General features: G+C 36.8%; 2 protein-coding genes across 2 annotated transcripts; one reads left to right on the top strand and one right to left on the bottom strand.

The window, feature by feature from the left end:
* Window positions 1-966: 966 nt before the first annotated feature.
* LOC576256 (39S ribosomal protein L32, mitochondrial) lies at window positions 967-7,957 on the bottom strand. Its single transcript, XM_031000362.1, has 3 exons — window positions 7,825-7,957; window positions 4,241-4,487; window positions 967-2,124 (listed from the first exon to the last, which is right to left on the bottom strand). The coding sequence occupies exons 1-3, from the start codon at window positions 7,928-7,930 to the stop codon at window positions 1,902-1,904; spliced, it is 576 nt and encodes a 191-aa protein (XP_030856222.1). The 5' UTR covers window positions 7,931-7,957; the 3' UTR covers window positions 967-1,901.
* LOC579111 (proteasome subunit alpha type-2) lies at window positions 7,951-20,311 on the top strand. The gene is made up of 5 exons (XM_031000361.1): window positions 7,951-8,067; window positions 11,105-11,314; window positions 14,818-14,940; window positions 15,765-15,984; window positions 18,358-20,311. The coding sequence occupies exons 1-5, from the start codon at window positions 8,030-8,032 to the stop codon at window positions 18,472-18,474; spliced, it is 708 nt and encodes a 235-aa protein (XP_030856221.1). The 5' UTR covers window positions 7,951-8,029; the 3' UTR covers window positions 18,475-20,311.

Raw genomic sequence — 20,311 nt, 5'->3', positions numbered from 1 at the left:
GTTTGATTGTAATCCATGACATGTTCTCAAAATTACGTGATTACAAGCTATTTTTCATAGATACATGGCTCTGCAAAATAAATACATATCCTGAGTTTGATAGTAATCCATCAGTTCACAAACTATTTATAGGCATACATAAGGTAAAATAAAAAACAAAACATGTTTAGCGTCCTGTTTTTTTGAAAAAAAGGAAGGAGGAGGCCCTTTTTTTCTTCTTCAAAATGGCCGCTCGGTACATTTTTCCGGACAGTCTGGCTTTTTTTCAAGATGGCCGCCGGTATTTCTTTATTTATTTTTTTAAAATCAGAAATAGATCATTTTAGCAGTATGTTTTTCATGTTGTAATTCATCGGAAAAAAAAAAAATAGGAGGCAGCCCCCAAAAAGGAAGCGGGCAGGGAAGTTAAACATGTATATTTTTTTACTTGGCCTAATGAGCCCCATGACCTGTGACCTCATGACCCAAAAATCTAATCAGTTCATTGGCTCTGCAAGATTCATACATGAACATGTGAGTTTGCATTCACAAGCTACTTTTGCATACATAATGAGCCCCACCACTTTTCACCTTTGACCTCATAACCCTAAAATCTAATAAGTTAATTGGCTCTGCAAGATACATACATGTCTTGGGTTTGATGGTAATCTGTCCATCGGTTCTAATGATAGTGTGATCAGGAGGTGTTTTTGCATACGTAAGAAGCCCTGTGACCTTTGACCTTGTGTCCCCAAAATCTAATCAGTTCATTGGCTCTGCAAGATACATACATGACCAAAGTTTGGCGGGAATCCACCAATCAGTTCTTGAGATAAAGCAATCACAAAAACGGGACATATGACAACCCCAAAACATAATATAATGCCTCTTGCTACTTTTTTTTTTGAGAATATGGAAAACAAGCAAGGAATATGCACAAAGCTATTCATCACATCAGAGGAAGACAAATCATGGCTTACAAAAATGTTTCTCTTACAAATGGTCAAATAATTTTAATACCAAAATAATGTACTTGTGGCAAATTGGAAGTGTATCATCATAACTAATCAACTGCTTGTCCATTATCTTTCGTTCTTTGCATGAGATCATTTTGTATGAACAGTAACAGAACAGTTTACATTTGAAACACATTATTGAAATGCAATGTGAAAACAACATTATGGGGAAGGAGAGAATTTGATGGATCTTGGAGCAGACAGCTTATTGGTGATGGCAGATAATTATATAACAAAGGACATGTGTATCTCGGGATTTTAATTAGAAAAAAAATAGGGGGGTGCAGGATTTTGATAAATCTGTCAAGCAAGTAGGCAAAAAATTGTAAGGTGCACACAACGAGGCATTTTTTAATTTTGTGTATATATTTGTTTTAATTATGTTACATGTATACCAAATTAGATATTAAAAGGTTATGCCCCTCCCCCCTTAAATTCACCAATAATGTAACGGTCTGAAACTTATGTGTAGAATTAGCACAATGGTCGTACCGCCATAATCTAGATCATGATCTTGATTCTCAGCCCAGTATTTGGGTCCTTGGACAAGACAATACATACAGCTGCCTTACAGGAAATTGTGGACATGATACATCACAGTAGTAGTGTAGTCCCTGTGAAAGGGATGACTAAACTCTATGGCATTAGCATTTCATTTTGATTGATGGATGCACATTTAAAAATGTATATCGACTTGCTGTTATCAAAGAAAATCATGTTGCCAAAGATACAATTATTGTTTACATACATCCCATTACCATAGATACATCTACCGCCAGCATCCTGGAAGATTCTAGCCGACTTTGATTGATGAACTCCTCCTGTGCCATTGATGCAATTTTGCACAGAATGCACGAATCCCACAGACCATCATTATGTATGGCATAAATGGTTAATGAGCTGAGGCTACCATTTCCTCCAATCTTGCACAAGGTCTTTGCTAAACCATGCTGGTCTCTTTTTCTTGATTTCTACTGGGTGTTTGTCCCTTCTATCAGCCTCACTAAGAGTCTCTCCTTTGTACAAGACTACATTTTCCTTGTCTGGGAGCACTCCCTCTTTGTCTAGTTCTCCAAACATTTCCTCTTGAATCTGTTTTGTCTCCTCTCTGATCTTCACCAGACAATGCCTACAGATGCAAAATGATAAAAATAGAAAATATTGTGCTTATCAAAATAAAATGATTAAGAGAAAAGAAAAAATCCTGGTAAAGGTGAAGAAAAAAGTATGTATGCTTACTCATTCTATTGATTCTCACGTGGAAGAATATCATGGCAGTACCGTAAATTCACACTCAGAATGTCTTTAAAACACTGCCTTCAACAATTCTCCTTTACTAAACTTTATGTTTTAAAGAAAAGAAAAAAGGTTATATCAATTAGAGCTAGATGGAACTTTGACTGCGCGCAGTCGAAAATGATGCCTCTGTCAAAGAGCAATTTTACAAACCAAAACAGAATTTTTTTTTCAAATTCAAGTTCAATTGTAATCCATTAACAGGTTCTCAGAATATCGTGATTACAAGCAATTTCTCGTACACAAATATGACCCTTTGATCTTTGACCTCATGACCATAAAATCTACTCAGTTCATTGGCTCTGCAATATGTCCTAAATTAAATAGTAATCCATCTGTCAGTTCTAATGAGAATGCGTTCACAAGCTATTTTTGCATACACAATGAGCCCATGACCTTTGACCTTTGACCTCATGACCCAAGAATCTACTCAGTTCATTGGCTCTGCAAGATACATACATGATCTAAGTTTGGCAGGAATCCATCAATCGGTTCTAATCATAATGCAATCACAAGCTATTTTTGCATACATAATGAGCCCTGTGACTTTTGACCTTGACCTCATGACCCCAAAATCTAATCAGTTCATCGGCTCTGCTAGTAACATACATGACCAAAGTTTGGCAGGAATCCATCAATCGGTTCTTGAGATCACGCCATCACAAGCTGTTTTTGCATATATAATGAGCCCATGACCTTTGACCTCATTACCCAAGAATCTACTCAGTTCATTGGCTCTGCAAGATACATACATGATCTAAGTTTGGCAGGAATCCATCTATCTGTTCTAATGATAATGCGATCACAAGCTATTTTTGCATACATAATGAACCCTGTGACCTTTGACCTTGATCTCATGACCCCAAAATCTAATCAGTTCATCGGCTCTGCAAGTAACATGCATGACCAAAGTTTGGCAGGAACCCACATCGGTTCTTGAGATAACGCGATCACAAGCTGTTTTGCATACATAATGAGCCCTGTGACCTTTGACCTCGTGACCCCCAAAATCTAATCAGTTCATCGGCTCTGCTAGTAACATACATGACCAAAGTTTGGCAGGAATCCATCAATCGGTTCTTGAGATCACGCCATCACAAGCTGTTTTTGCATATATAATGAGCCCATGACCTTTGACCTCATTACCCAAGAATCTACTCAGTTCATTGGCTCTGCAAGATACATACATGATCTAAGTTTGGCAGGAATCCATCTATCTGTTCTAATGATAATGCGATCACAAGCTATTTTTGCATACATAATGAACCCTGTGACCTTTGACCTTGATCTCATGACCCCAAAATCTAATCAGTTCATCGGCTCTGCAAGTAACATGCATGACCAAAGTTTGGCAAGAACCCACATCGGTTCTTGAGATAACGCGATCACAAGCTGTTTTGCATACATAATGAGCCCTGTGACCTTTGACCTCGTGACCCCCAAAATCTAATCAGTTCATTAGCTTTGCAAGATACATTCGTGACCAAAGTTTGGCAGGAATCCATCAATCGGTTCTTGAGATAACGCGATCAGGAGAACTGGACGTACGTAGGGACGGATGGACAACCCGAAAACATAATGCCTCCGGCTACTTTGTAACGGAGGCATAAAAATACAACACATCAACCCTACAGTCAATTAATACTTGATGATTACTCTTCAATCTTGTATGGCCAATACCAAACATGTGTAACTTTTTTAACAAATTTCTTGCGACAAATTGTCAACCACAATCTGTGCTTTCTCTTTATTTTTGTTCAAAGGTAATGAACCCATACCAGTTTAAATTCCACAAACAAAAATTGCCCTTTCTGTCTGACAAGACGATATGCCAGTTCAAATTTGGGGCAATTGAAACTGCCTTCAAGGGTTAAACACTGGAAGTGTATACTGGATGAAAATATAATCATTTCCAAAGGGTCAAGATAAAGATCTGAGCTGTTTCTTACCCACAAAGGTACCCAAATTGTCTGAGATTGCCACACGTCTCACAAGGCACCAGTGACTCATTGTATGAAACTCTTTTATCTGTCGCTCTCCTTCTACCTCTGTTGCGTTCAATGCTGCGTCTGTGTTTTGGAACGGCCCAAAGGAAGCCATCGAACATCTCTTTTATTGAGTTAGGGCTATTTCTCAGGTCTCTTCTTTCATTCTGGGACTCTGTACCTCTCAAGGCTGGAATTGTGAGGGCTGGCTCTGGAGAATATAAAAAGAAAGCATTTTAATAATGTTAAAATGAATGCTAATGTACCTCCCTCCCCCTTTGAAGCTATCAGTCCAAAATTATGCAGACTTCTCGTATGCGCGATACCATAAACCATACGAGAAGTCTGCATAATTTTGTACTGATACTGATAGCTTCAGTTTGAGGTGCAGGACTACAGCGTAGAGACGGTAATGAGCGACGACGTCGACATCGAAGCCCTAAAGGAAGGTTTCCCGATGTCGAATGTGATCCAAATTCAGGTGGAAAAATCAATATATGATTTATATGATTCAAATTAGTTAAAAATTGGGCTAAAATTCCTTTGCTAAGAATGGATATTAAACTGCTAAAAAAAAATGGATACGGAACTACACTAGCGCAGAGAATCCAAGTTCAAAGATCGGCAATGCGTGACATTTTCATGATTCGTATAACACACTTATAAGGTATATAGCGTTTATTCAAAATCTAGCGCGTGCGTCTTGCGTAAGAGCATTTTCAGACCCTCGAAATGCGTGATGTCACGCCTAATGCGTGATACTTGGTAGCTCTTCTAGCACCGTATTTTTTCCCCACATCGCGTAGGTGAGTTTAATTGCATTGGTGAGTTAAATTGATTTCATTTGTTTGAGTTTGACTTGGACTTTGAGCGAGTAGACCCTACTACTGGAGTATAGGCCTTATCGCAAATAGCCTCACGCAAGGGACGATGGGATTGAAAAGGGAGCAAGAGCGCCGCAAACGTCTGATCGCGACGATGCGAAACGTTAGCAGCCGACGCACTCTGTGTATAGTACACACGTACGTACTATACTACGTACATCGAACGTTTGCTTATTCTACTTTCAGCTCCTATACCGATCAAACATCTCGTGATATTTTGTCTTGCAAACTCACCGATTACATTGATTCTACATGATGGGTGGTGGAGACAGATGTGCTGTTTATGGATGCAACAATAACCGAAGATATCCAGAAAGATAAGAATGATTCTGATGTTTTACTTTCGAGTTTTGTGATGACAAAGTGGGAGGCACTGCATGCCTCTAAATCTAATCGAAACAGTGTTACGAGCGAGTGGCGAAGGGAATCGTGTCGAGACAGCTACGGCGTTGTTGCCAACAACAGGCGCTAAAGCCGACCTTGTCATTCTTAATGCTTTTCATCTACCTGGTAACCTGGTTTAATTTATTTGATTGCCCCTGTGATTTTCCTTTTTTGAAAGAAAATTGCCTTATCAATACATTGAAATCAATCATCAACATTTTTGTCTGGAATTCGGAATAGGGGAAGTTTTCTGCAAAAATTAGTTGAACGAAATGAGAAAATAAGTTCAATTGACAATTTTAAATCGTATACATGATGATTGAGATGATTGTTGATCTAATTTGTGTCTTCTTTTTCTTCTCCCCACAGATATGTTGTGAAGAACCATGTTAACAACTAAGGTTTCACAAGTGCACAGATCCTCGGAACTATACGCCCAGTGGACCAGGCGTTTTTTTTCTCAATCCTATAATATTTTTTTCATAGCGAAATACATGCAATTGAACCTAAATATTTTGTGTGTCTTTTTATTTAGACTTGAGATTTGCAGACATGGAAAAAGATAAGAGAATAAGTCATTTATTACACAAGGGTGAATGTCTGAAGAATGCGAAAGAAGAGCTGGCAAAATATAAAAAGAATAAAAGAAACAAATGCTACATTACAAGCAGTATATGTATGAGATAGAGGATAAAAATGTGAAAGAGAATGTGATTAAATATTCGGAGATAAAAAGTTGTGTAAACGATGATCATTAAGATACCCATGCAGCTAGCAATGTTGTAGCCAAAGTGAATGAGGGGGGTGGGTGAGCTGTGGCATTCCCATAAGTTTTCTTGGCAATATATATCTCTTCCTCCTCACTACTTTTCTCAACAAGTACATCTCTTCACTCCTCTTCTCAACACGTACATCTCTTCACTCCTCTATACTTTTCTCAAAAAGTACCTCTTTTCCTCCTCTCTTCTATACTTTTCTCAACAATAACGTCTCTTCACTCCTCTATAGTAGCTCAACACTTACATCTCTTCCCTCTTTATATTCATTACTAAACAAGCAGTATATCTGAATCATTTTTTTTTTAAATCGTCGCTCATTGTGATGGCTTCATTAAATGTTGGAGTCACTATTAACCCTTACAAAAAAGTACAATTGAGTAATCAAGATATTTTCTCTCATTTTATCTCTTCCATAAATTACAAAACTGTCCATACACAGTAGAAATGAATAGATACAAGCCCATGAAAGATAGTTGTCTTATATTGAACATTTACTTTATTTCTCATATGTATACATTATAAAAAGCAATCAGTATCATGTAAACAAATTTACAGATCATAAAAACTAAGGACATGTATTTGCTTCATACGAGATAACAAACTTCCAATTCATTTTCGGAAATGGAGATTTAAATTATGAATATTGTTGATTTCTGGGACTACCCATCTTCCATCATCAAGTATCAACTTTTCCTGCTGACACTATAAAATCTCAGTGCTCAGCTTTATCATCAATCAAGCTTTTCTGTCCAAATGGCTTTTTCAGCAAGTTCAGCGTGCTTTTCACCATTGACTGGTACGCGCCTATCCCTCAAAAACTTCTTGAGTTCAGTGGCTGAAAACTGTAAAAACCTACAAGCTCCGTCTGCCATAATTGCAGTGAAGTACCACAAAACAAAGATTAGTTCTTTAACTCTGGGTACAAGTATCAAATTGTTTACAAACTGCGGCTGAAAGAGCATTAAATTTGATTAAAAATAGCTTCGACTTCGAGTAGTACTATACAAAACGTGTGACGTTGTATGGCTTCCCGAAAGCCGAGATCGTGTTTGCTCCCTTTTCTATCCCAGAGGCCTTTGCGCGAAGGGCGCCACCCAGCGACAAAGGCTATTTGCGATAAGGCCTATTGCCATAGACTGCAGTCACAACAAGATAAAATTAATGCAATGCAAGAGCTCGCTCAAGCCTATTAATTAATTATTCATCATGCTCATTAATTCATTCATTAAAAAAACCTTGAGTCCTCGAATTATAAAAGTATGCATGACTTGATCTGCTTCTTCAGGCAAGACTCTTCTAGTCTAGATCTACTCAAATCTATATCTAAGGAGTACGACGCGGCGCAGAGTCGTTCCCCTCCCCGGAGCTCCCCCGAGTTAACACTAACAGTAACACAGTCACTCGCACTCTTCAGCAAACAAGCCATTATTTCGAAGGTCTAAAAATTTTAATACATAGACTTTTAGACTCCCTAATGATAAGATAAGATTGTTTTACTTACCTAAAATCAACCCGTTTTCCCTCAGAAGCTCTGCTACACCGGTATTGCATCTATTCAGAAATTTCTGAATAGAAATGCTCATATTTCTCAACATGCTCGTCGCCATACTTATTCCGCCCTCTACGTTTCCTGTTAATACTTCTGTGCATTGTGCGGATCGGAGCGTGTAGAAACTCAAGAACAAGTCTAACAAATACCCTTCAAAATGACAGAGCAATACAGTTTTTCACTTACTACATTTAGGTAATTGTATTTTTAATTTTAATTTAAGATATTGAGTGTTGATTTATGGTGTTGAGGCTGATTTACAAGATGAGAATGATTCTGATTGTATTAGCAGAAACAGTGCAAGTCACCCTTTTTTCAATTTTGTCCCACATGCTGAGATTTGTGTTTGTTTCCAATCTTGTCAATACAAATTACAATACATCACGGGATTCTTCATCATCATCATCGACATACATACGGGAGTGAGGTAATCACGGAGTGCAGAATGCATGGATGTCGTGGATGCCAAATAGGCGGCCCAACTCATGAGAAAATGTTTATAGCAGCGAATCAGCCAGCCGATGAATAAGGGAGGCTGTAATAAGGGAAGCTGTATTTTTTGGCAGTTTCATATCCATTCTTAGCAAAGGAATCTTAGAATCTAGCCCATTTTTTTACAAATTTTAATCGTAATCATATTTTGCAATTTCCACCTGATTTTGAATCACATCCGACATCGGGAACCCTCCGTTTAGGGCTTCGATGTCAACGTCGTCGTTCAGGAGCGTCTTCACGCTATAGCTCTGCACCTCAAACTGAAGCTTTCTGTCAAAAATTATACAAACTTCTCGTATGGTTTATGGTATCGTGCATGCGCTTAATAATACCATAAACCATTACAAGAATTTGGCATAGACTCTAATTCTGTTTGTCTAAAAACAAAGATTTCCAGCTGAGTTTTTTTTATCAGGGATAGTTGTAAATATTTATGTATGATGTTATCCATGATTTTGTATTGGAATAACGATTTATTTCAACAACAAAAATTCAATCAGGGATAGTCTAGGTAATCTACTCAGCCAATGAAAATTAGATTATAAGCCAAACTAATCTGGTCTTTTTGCGTGTTTGTGATACAAACTAATTTTGTGGTCGAATTGCCTCGGAAGTTTTAGCGCTTGCCTGCTAGTGCTGTGATCACGAAATGCACACAATGAATACAAATCTGGTTCTACTGGACTACAGTGCTGCTTTCGATACCATTGACCATGTGAATTTGATTGAAATCCTCGAACGTGACTACGGCATCAAGGATGTAGCTCGACAGTGGCTGGTCTCCTATCTAAACAATCGGAGACAGAAGATCGTAGTTAACGATGCTGTTTCCAAGTCTTTTCCTCTCTCCCAGGGTATTCCTCAGGGATCGGTCATTGGTCCTTTGGCGTTTGTACTGTACACTGGCCCTCTATCGCAAGTCATCAATGCCCATCAAGGAATCCTACATACCATGTATGCAGATGACACTCAGTTGTATGCCGTCATCAGACCCGAGGAACATGAAGTCGGACTTCAAAAGCTACAGCAGTGTATAGCAGATGTTAAGGAATGGTCACTACAGAACAATCTTCAACTCAATGACTCTAAGACTGAGGTCATCCATGTATTCTCCAGGTTCAGAGGTGCTCGGATTCTCCCTGTACTGCAGATTGGCGATGGAACGTCTATCGGATGTGTTCAGGCCTCTCGTGATCTCGGTGTTATTCTTGATAAGAATCTCACCATGGCTGACCACATACGTTCGAAGTCTCGAGCAGCAGCTTTTGGAATCTCAAAGATAGGTAAAATAAGAAAGTACCTGACGGCCAGCGCAACTGAACGATTAGTCCACGCATTCGTGTCATCACACCTTGACTACTGCAACAGTTTATTTTACGGCTTACCAGACTCTCATGTTCTACCTCTTCAACGAATTCAGAATGCTGCAGCTCGTTTAATAACCCGTTCCAGAAAATACGATAACATTACCCCTGTCCTCCGCTCTCTTCACTGGCTTCCCGTCTCTCAACGCATTACCTTCAAAATCCTGATCCTAACTTACAAAGCCCAACATGAACTTGCTCCAATTTACATCACAGAACTAATCTCACCAAAGACCCAGACAACCTCTATAAGACTTCTCTCATCCACCTATGCTCATCTGCAACTGGCCCCGGGTCCAAGAACTCGAACACGATATGGAGACCGTGCCTTCACCGTAGCTGCTCCGAGGCTCTGGAACAGACTTCCTCTAGAGATTCGGGAAGCTCCTTCGTTAGATTCTTTTAAATCCTCCCTTAAGACATTTCTTTTTAATTCTCCCTGTTAATCCTCCCTGTTAGTCTGTAGCTTTAATGTGTTTTACACGGTAGATGTAATGTAATTGCCTTAATTTGACTTTGTAATGTTTCGCCCTAAAATTAATTGTATTCTATTGTATCTATATGTATTGACTAGATGTATATGTGCTTATGTATGTATTTTGAATTAATTGTAGATTGATTAGTATATATTAATTATAGTTATTGAATGTATTATTATCTAAGTACAACTTTGTAAAGCGCTTAGGAACATTGAAATAAGCGCTATATAAATATAATGTATTATTATTATAAATCAGTGACAAATGACAGTTGTTTTAATAAGCTACTAAAATCCTCCTTCTGATTGTTATCAACAGATTTGTCACTGATTTTTGTCATTTGTCATTGAAAAAAGGCTTTGTGAAATACCCCTCAGGAATGAAAATAGATTTGTGATTTAAAATATTAATAAATAATATTTTGCTTGAAATAATCATTGCATTAGCAATGGGATAAGTCTCTCCTATTTTTTGTTTAGTAGATCTGTAAATAAACCAAAAGGTTAAGGTGGAGGCTGGAGACATTTCTTGTTTGTGTGTTTTTGTTTTTAAATGCAAATCAGCCAAATTGTTAGGATGGGTACTAGGATAGTAGAGTACTGCCCATGCACAAACTTGATATTGATCCTTATTAACAGTATTTTTATATTAAAAGGAGATCATCCAAGCATAAGGTCATCTTTCTTTCTATTCAAATGAATGGATCTCTTATTGTATTTCAATACAATCGTCAGATTACTATACTAGTTCTTCTTCAAAGAAGAACAACCGGGCAACCACAAAAGAGCTTGTCTAGAGCTAATGCTAGTCATTCTCATTCCAGTGCTTCTTATATTAAACCATTTCTCATTTGTTCTTCTTTCTATTTTAACCATTTCACTATTGATCAATTAGCCCTTCAGGTAAACTGGTTCAGATTGAATATGCGCTGAATGCTGTAGCCGCTGGTGCTCCTTCAGTGGGCATCAAAGCATCAAATGGTGTTGTCATAGCAACGGAGAAGAAGCACAAATCTGTCCTCTATGAGGAACAGAGTGTCCACAAGGTGGAAGGCATCACAAAGAACCTTGGTATGGTGTATAGCGGCATGGGCCCAGACTACAGGTAGGTTCTTCAGGTGTGGTGTGAATTTAGTGTTTAAAATCCCTCTAGTAGTACATTTTGGTTACCCCAATTATTGAATAAGGGCATGTAATGTATCCTATACAACATGTGACACTGATATGTATCCATTCATTGCATCCAGAAATGAAAATCTCTATATTTTGATTAAAGGCATCGTTCAACAATCTTAAATCTGAGATGCATGGCCCCACATGTTATCAGTGTCTGTGATATCTTGTTATATTGAAGCCCTTACAAAATTGGGCTTCAAAATGAACAGGAAGTGCCTCAAAAAAGTAAAAATCTTTGAGTGACTGGTTTTACCATACTAATTTCCCCAGTAGGCTGCAGTGTTGTGAAATTCGTTAGGAAGACGAACTTTTAAATTATGATTTGCAATCATAATTATTTTCATAATCAGACAGGAAATCGGCTTGTAAAAGTCATTGGGGTTCCTGACTGACCTAAAGGTTCTTTATTATGATTGCAGTATGAACTTAATCCAGGATTTTGTTTCAAAATCTGAGACAAAGTTACCCAATCCCTTTAAGAGATTTGGTAAATGGTAAACAATCATTTACCTAATGGTTGTTTCATGTTTCAGTAACATTTTCCAATGGGCATATCTAAAGGTAGTGCTGTAAGTCAAGCGCCATGTTCGGGTTCGGTTCGGTTTGGCAGTTTGGCAATTTTTTGCCCGAACTTGGTTTGGTTCAGGGTTCGGTAATATAATAGCAAGCAGCGATATACGAGCTATGGTGGTCGGCACTGGGCGGGCTGGAGGGGTTCGCCCGACCAGCACAAAGGACTTCTGCCCACCACTCCTGATGAAAAACACTGCTTCCGACCGGCACGAATTTCACATAACAAAAAACTGATTTAAACGTAACTATTTGTAAAGAAAAGTAGTACTTACATTCATAGTGCAATTTTACAAGAATCATGTTTTCAATTTGACAATAATTAATATTTTTTAATTATTTGCTGAGGCGCTTCTTGTCTAATGTTACCAGTCATGGAAGCTGCCATATTGAATTTACTGATGTATTATAATACACAGAGATAGCAGCCCAGGCTGGTTTGATTACTTTTCTTATAAATGTTTATTTTCAATAGGGTAAATAATAAAATTCCAAATTTTCCTGAATAATAAAACAAAAATATATCTACATTGAAAAATTTGTCCGATATTGTTACATTTAAAAAATTTTTTTTAATTGATTGGGTTTGAGCAGAAATTGTTTTGATCAGCGCTTAGTACGCACATGTATTCTTGTTTATAGCTTGCGATCGCGACATGGCAAAGGTCAAGATTTGGGATTTAAATGGCACCAGTGAAGTCGCGCCCACCACTGGAGAGGCATAACTCACGAAGGAGGAAAATGGGAAAAAAGTAAATATAGAATGAGCAATCATTACATGAAAATTAGGTACAAAATGACAAGTTTATTAGCTCGCGAAAAACGTGTACATTTTTCTGCCGTTCGGTGCGTTCGGTTCTGTTCGGCTCGGTTCGGAAGTGCCATGTTCGGCGAACTTCCGTTTGGTTTGGCGGTTCGGCTACAGCACTATCTAGAGATGTCACTTTTGGATGAAATAGATGGAAAAATACATACCTGTATGTCGTAAGGGACACATTGTACCGCATGGATTTGTATTTTTAAACATCACTCTTGATTTTGCCTGTAACTTTGCTTGTCTGAACACCACATTTGTTTGACTAAACATGAGATGACAGTTTTTAGCTCATCCGGCCTGAAGGGCCTGATGAGCTTATGCCATGCTGTGGCGTCCGTCGTCCGTCCGTCCTTCCGTCCTTCCGTCCGTCCGTTCACAGTTTTCAAAATGCTTCTTCTTCGTTATTTTTCAACCAACTTTGATTCTGATTGTTTCTTATGATAGGGCTAGGAGGGGGATTTAAAACTTCTACACAGAATCGTAAAATTCATTATCTATGCTAATTTATGCAAATTTATTCCAAAAATAACAAAAATTGCTTCTTCTCCCTCATTTCTTGACCGATTTTGATTTGGTTTGCCCTATCTGGTAGAGCTAAATTTGGAACACTAAACTTGTACACAGAATTTTGAGATTTTGCTCCATTGATTAATTATGGTAATTAATGCAAATTTATTCCAAAAATAATTTAAAAATCACAAAAAATGCTTCTTCTCCTTCATATTTCAACCGATTTTGATTTGGTTTGCTTTATATCGTAGAGCTAACTTTGGTACACTAAAGTTCTACACAGAATTCAGAAATTGTTCTCCATTAATTAATTATGGTAATTTATGCAAATTTATTCCAAAAATTACAAAAATTCCATTTCCTTTAGTTTCTTTTTACATTTCCTTTAGTTTCAATTTAATCTTGTACAGCTAAATGAAATTATGTCCCTTCCAGGGCATTCAATTTTTTTTTTTTGACCAGTTCAAAAGTGTACCACATAAAATTTACGATATTTGTTGTTGCGAGATGCGGATGAGCGCTACGTCATTGACGTTCTGGTTAACTGTGTTTGTCCAACATGTAGGAAGCAGCATTGTACAGATAGACGTTATCTCATGGAATTCCTTGGAAATGATATTTATGATTTTTAGTGGTACCGGTACTGTGCTACAAATGATAATATTATTGGATATAAACAATCATTTGTCACCTTTGTTCAATATTAAAGTGAACCGGTATTACATTGTTGAAGGTTGATGGAGAAACTGCGTAATTTTTATATGAAAATCCTGAAAAAATTCTCAAACCACAAAGATATCTATAGTTTTCTTTGAAAGCGTCACTGTGCGACAATCTCTGACAGTAAATTCTCCTGTCCAATATTTGGATTTTACCAACCATTTTTCCATGAAAAAAAAACACAAGACAGGCTTTAAAAAATCTTTCAACACTTGTGTATATGTCTGGAATGGTGTATAGAACCAATTCATTGCTTTGTGATGATTTACATTCACCTAAAATGTAATTAAATTATACTATAGTTGAGAGAATTCAGGAATCGATCAGATCATATTTTTTTTCTCAATTTTTATCATTAATAATGGTCTGTTTTCACACAAACTTTCAAATTATCTTTAAATCTAGCATTGAATTCATTACTTCAGCACCATTTTCTCTCATGTGAACAATATTAACAAGTCCCTTTAAAATTACAAAGGTACACTTTCCTTATAGATCTTAGAAAAATTAAAGTGCAGTTCAACAAAGTCAATTTCACAACATTTAATATTACCTTAAGTAATATTCTATTAAAGCTCTTGTTGCATTTGTTGTTATCTTTGTTATGTTGTTTTAGTGTTTTTTTTTTTACTTTTGGTCTATCAACAAAAAAGCCAACCAAGAAGTAATGTCAAGCCCTGATATGAAAGTACCACTGTTTAATTTGGACATACCTTGTGGGAAAAGACTAAATTTCTCTTAGATCTCCTGGTAACTCTGTATGAATAGAAGTGATGTAATCATTGTAATGGTCAAATGTTGTATTTATGAAACAGACTGATGGTGAGGCAAGCAAGGAAACTAGCTCAGAATTACTTCTTGCAGTATCAAGAGCAGATCCCCACATCTCAGCTGGTACAGAGAGTGGCATCCGTCATGCAGGAATACACACAAAAAGGGTAAGGAATATCGTGGGGAGAGTGGGCGTGGCACTACTGTTTTGGCATGAACTTATCAAAGGGTACTTGCTATAGTGTTTAAAGGCATCGTTTAACAATGTTAAATCTGAGATGCATGGCCCTATGTGTTATCTGTGTCTGTGATATGGTGTAATATTGAAGCCCTAACAAAATTGCACTTCAATATGATCATGAAGTGCCTCAAAAAGGTAAAAATCTTTGATTGACTGGTTTTACCATACTTATTTTACCCTGTAGTGTTACGAAAACCGTTAGGAAAAGCAAAATTTGATTTCGATTTTCAGTCATAAATATCTTGATAATATTTTGATAATCAGACATGCGATTGGCTTGTGAAATTCATGGGATTCATGTATGACCCAAAGGTTTATAATTATGATTGCAGCATGAGCTAAATCAAGGATTTTTTAAAAGGATCTGAGACAAAGTTACCAGATCCCTTCAAAGCAATAGACTAATTCACATGTCTGTTCAAATTCATGATAGCTTCTTGAAACCACAAAAACCTAGTGGCAGACCATTGCACAGTATGTAACTTGTAATACTTGTAATGAGTTCTTGTCTTTTAACAGTCATGTTCAATTCTTAACTTGTGACTATGGGGTAGAAAAGGTGCTACAATCCCTTTGCAGGCTTCGGGTCATCATAGTACCCATTTTCTTATTTAATTCATGAGTCAAACTAAATGGTTCAGAATGTTTGTCCTTAGATGTCTGAAATGCATGCCCAGATCAGAAAGTGGCTTAACCTTCCCATCATGGTATGCCCTCTTCTATGTACCTGACTCTCTTCTTTCTCTACAGTGGTGTACGTCCATTTGGTGTGTCTCTTCTGGTTGCGGGATGGGACGAGGATGAGGCCAGACCATACCTGTTCCAGTGTGATCCCTCAGGGGCGTATTTCCCCTGGAAGGCTACAGCCATGGGCAAGAATCACGTCAGTGGAAAGACATTCCTTGAGAAGCGCTACAATGAAGATATGGAGCTGGAAGATGCAGTCCACACAGCAATTCTCACACTTAAGGTAATTGATTGATTATAATAATAATAATAATAGCCAGTTCTTATAAGGCGCTTTTCAGGATCGAAACTCTCTCAAAGCGCTTTACAGATATATATATTATTACCCCGATCATCGGATTCAGGCTTACCCGCACACAATGTATGCACATTCTCCTCTCCCTGGGGAGCATTCCAGCCAGGCGTCATTTTTACAAGCGTACACTTGATAATCTAAAGCACATTAGCTTTCGCATCTTACCGGGTACCCATTTAACACCTGGGTGGAGAGTGGCAAATGTAGATCAATGTTTTGCCAAAGGACATTAGTGCCGCGGTGGGACTTGAACCGCGCACCTTGTGATCCACAGTCCACAACACCATTATATTATGTTACTGCTGAGAAAGCGAGCATATATATGGTTGTAGCAACCAGTGGACCCACGGCTGTAAGTGTTACTTGTGGGACTTCTGGACTTGGTAATTAAGGATTGATGCCTTCCAAAGGATAATAGCGCATCAAGCTAGTTCTGAAGTGAGAATCCCTAGTTTCAAGACCACTGCTCTATCACTGAGCCATCATAACTTCAGTCACAACAAATGTGAAAGTGAATAGAATTATTTTTGAAGTCTTTGATGTGAAAAATTATTCCATTTAAAAATGGCAATATTTAATTGAATTAAAAAGTAGAATTTACACAAATTTATTTACTCCTAAAACAGAAAAAAGTTTACATCCTTTTAAGTTTTATCCCTATTGAATTATTTAATGCAACCTTCAAAGGTGCAACCAAAAATTTGAAAAATACAAAAACAATGAAAAATTGACACCTAAAATTTATTAATGGAAATTCATTGCAAAGGTAATGAGACAGAAGGGTCAGGGAATCTACTGTAAAAGCAGTTACTATGTGTGTATCAAACATCTTACAAATTTTATAAGTGGTTGAGATTTAAAAAATGTTCATGCCATGTTTCAATTTAGTCACAAAGTTTAATCTTTTCAATTCACAAAAGTTTTGTACCTTGAAATATAGCAATCATCAACATAGCACAAAGGTTTCATGTCACAGAATTTTCTGCTTTTATCGTACTTCAATGACCCAGATTTATTTCAAATTAGATAAATTTTTACTTTGGCTGATGGTCCCATCGTTCTAAATTCACAGTGCTAGAGGTTTTTGAAAAAGGGAAAAGGGTTTTCATTTCCTTATACAAACAATGTTATATTATGTACGTACATTACTGTTGAGTTTTATGGTGCCATTTTCTCATACAACTTTCAGTATGAAAGATTACCATCTTTTTGATTAAGCAAATTAATGAATAAAGGAATGAATGAATGATATATGAATAAGCCCAGGTTTAGAAAAAAGGAAAAATGTAGGTGTTGAAATTTTAGTACTACTAAAGCAATCCAGAAAGAGCCAGGGGGTCGTTTCATGAAATTAACCCCATGACAGTCATATCTTTGTCCGTGACCTTCGGAGATGTCAGAAAGCGGACAACTTGTTTCACAAAAGTAAGATAAGCAACAAATTCTACTTATTCTAGACCTCGATGCTATCAACTAAAAATATAGTCTTTGCCATGATCCATCATATTTTATCCTGAATTACCAACAGAGATTATGAGGCTTAATTTTACTCATAGTGTTTGAAAAAGCAAAAATCTAAGAAAGTGTTAGCACAATTGATATAAACATCCAATTTGCATAAAAACATTTGTTACTAATAACATCTAAGAATTTCTAAAATTGAGGCAACTCAATATTGAGGAAAGTTGCTATTGCGATGAGCGAATAAAATTTGCAAGTAAGAGGATGCCATTACTCATATCCAAACGAAAGAAGATCCTGGTTTTATTTTTATCAAAGAAAATAATGAAAAAAAGATATTTTATGTCTCACAGTTTAAACATTTATTTATCAAATGATTTATGTGATGTGATTTGTGTCAAGGTTATGCTTGAAAATGGAAAATATCTAGTGAAATATCTAGGTATACAAACATTTTGGTTGTTCTCATGGGTCATTAATTACGGACTATTCTATCTTCGGCGACTATTCTATGATAGACCAATTTATGGACAAATAATATTTATCCTAGGTACTCGTTAAAGATACTATGTCCCTTTTGCAGCCAACATCAAATTCTATAGAACTTTGCAGGAATTATGAATATGTCATGTATGTCCTATCTGTGAAATTTAATTGTCCTAATATTCAAATTATGCAAGGAAACCGTTTATGCAAGATAAATAATTCAGAATTACTTTAAGCCTGTTTACTTCAGAAAATGTAATATTAGCAGAATACCAGATTAGCTTAAATGTGTCCTCTCTCTCACTCTCTCTCTCTCTTTCTCTCTCTCTCTCTCTCTCTTTCTCCCATCAACAGGAAAGCTTCGAAGGTCAGATGAATGAGGACAACATCGAGATTGGAATATGTAATGAGACAGGATTCAGGAGGCTTGCTCCAGCCGAAGTTAAGGATTACCTTGCATCAATAGCATAACCCTTCATCAATATTTTTCATATCTTACTTACCTGCCATTGAGCTGATTTCTATGGGGATACCATTTCAGGGCATTGCCGTAATATGAATCACCTACGACAAAAGTCTTTTATCCATGTATCTCATCCATTAATGAAAATTAAATTCTCTTGGGCCCTATCTTACATAAAGTTGTGAGCGATTCAAATTGATCTCAACTTTAAATCAATCACTTCTCTGTAGTAAAGAGATAGAAGTTAGTTAGTTTGACAAGTCTTAATAACACAGGGCCCTGGTATCACTTCCATCAGTCACTGTCATACCAGGAGATTTTTCATTTTAGATGAACTAGACGGATATAGGACTTATGTCAGATGTAACACGTTTCGTATGATCACCCATGAGCGGGTATTTTTTTTCCTTTTTGTTTTTACAAGCCCTTCTCTTCTCTTATGATTGACACACGACTCTAATGAGAAAGCTAGTGGCTAGGTAGTGAGATATGGTAGTTTGTACATTGTATTTGCATAAAATGTAAAAAGAATTACTCTCTTGTGATGTATTGTCAGAATTTGTTTTCTTCTGTAAGACAATGGTCCATTTGTGATTAATGGCAAGTAGTATGTTTTGTTTTTTAAAGGAGTGACCATGTACTCTTCCTTTCAGGCACACTGTAACAATTTGTTCAAAACAATTCATTTGTCAAATGAATTATTCCTCTCATAGGATAAAAGTAAGAGGATTTTCAGGATTGCACTAAATGCAAGGTCTCAAGGTGAATGCAGTTCATTAATGGATGCCAATTTTCTAACCATCTCTAAAATCTTAGAGCATTTTGATAACTCGGTCTGAATACTCAAATTCAAATTAGGGATATTATCTTACCAGATTTTCTTGTAATGAACTATATATTCCATCCCTGAAGTATTATTGCATATCTAAAAATGGAATGCATAATAAGTTGTTGCTGTCAGGCAAGCACCGTGTAAGTTTTTGATTCGTCAAGGAGAACTTTCAGCGGAGTTGAATGTTATAGGATAGACCACCATGAAGAATAAAGTTGTAAAAGTATTAATAATATGTGAAAACCCCATCAGGTATGCACTTAATTCCAGTAATATGGAGTTGAGTGAGGACTGCCCCTTAGGCTTATGGAGGATCAGTGTCCCTGTAAGTACACATTTCAATTTGAATGCATAGTTGTTTGTCAGTTGGAAACTATAAGTAAGCCAGTTATAAGATACATGTACGATCAAGATTGTAAAAAGCTAATGAGAAAACATGGGTACACGTAAGTGCTCATGAAAGTTATGAAATTATTATTCATTTATGCAGCAACGGTGCAGTCCATCAGATACATGTAGAAGGAAGTATCCTTTTCCAAAAGGAAAAGAGAAGCTATTCATGAAGCACTACCATTGCTTTGGGTGTGATTATTCTATTCAAGATGCTCAAAGTAGAACCTCTTCATGTTTAAACAAAATCTGTGGATCGTGGGTTCATTTATACCATGTGCTAGCAACAGACATTTTTTTTTTATTCCATGGTGTTTAACGTTTTACAAAATGAATGTAGTTGCTTTGGAAATGTGTCCATCACTTAATAAATAATCTTAATCTCAAAAACATATCAGGTACGTTGTTTAGATGATTATCCATATGTAGTTATAATGCAGTTGTTCTACATGCATTGGAACGTTGCAATTCCTTGTTCAAATACTCTTGAAATTCAAACATATCTTGTAAGTTTGTAATCCTTTGCAGATATGTATCAATTGTTAATTATCTAATGCGCCTCGAAGTCAGAGGCTGTAAATCTTGCAGATGGCAAACAATGAAACTTTGTTTTAAAAATTTAA

This window comes from Strongylocentrotus purpuratus, unplaced genomic scaffold (genome assembly GCF_000002235.5).
Source record: "Strongylocentrotus purpuratus isolate Spur 01 unplaced genomic scaffold, Spur_5.0 spur5_scaffold_6, whole genome shotgun sequence".
NCBI classification, from domain to species: domain Eukaryota; kingdom Metazoa; phylum Echinodermata; class Echinoidea; order Camarodonta; family Strongylocentrotidae; genus Strongylocentrotus; species Strongylocentrotus purpuratus.
This window is presented reverse-complemented; position numbering and strand designations above follow the sequence as displayed.

Excerpts from the sequence above, each read along its gene's own strand:
- LOC576256 (XM_031000362.1), bottom strand. The coding sequence starts at position 7,930 with ATGGCGACGAGCATGTTGAGAAATATGAGCATTTCTATTCAGAAATTT. Across the intron at positions 4,488-7,824 it reads GGAAAACGGGTTGATTTTAG|AGCCAGCCCTCACAATTCCA; the intron begins GTAAGTAAAACA and ends TATATTCTCCAG. Across the intron at positions 2,125-4,240 it reads CAATTTGGGTACCTTTGTGG|GCATTGTCTGGTGAAGATCA; the intron begins GTAAGAAACAGC and ends TTGCATCTGTAG.
- LOC579111 (XM_031000361.1), top strand. The coding sequence starts at position 8,030 with ATGACAGAGCAATACAGTTTTTCACTTACTACATTTAG. Across the intron at positions 8,068-11,104 it reads TTTTCACTTACTACATTTAG|CCCTTCAGGTAAACTGGTTC; the intron begins GTAATTGTATTT and ends TTGATCAATTAG. Across the intron at positions 11,315-14,817 it reads GGCATGGGCCCAGACTACAG|ACTGATGGTGAGGCAAGCAA; the intron begins GTAGGTTCTTCA and ends TTTATGAAACAG.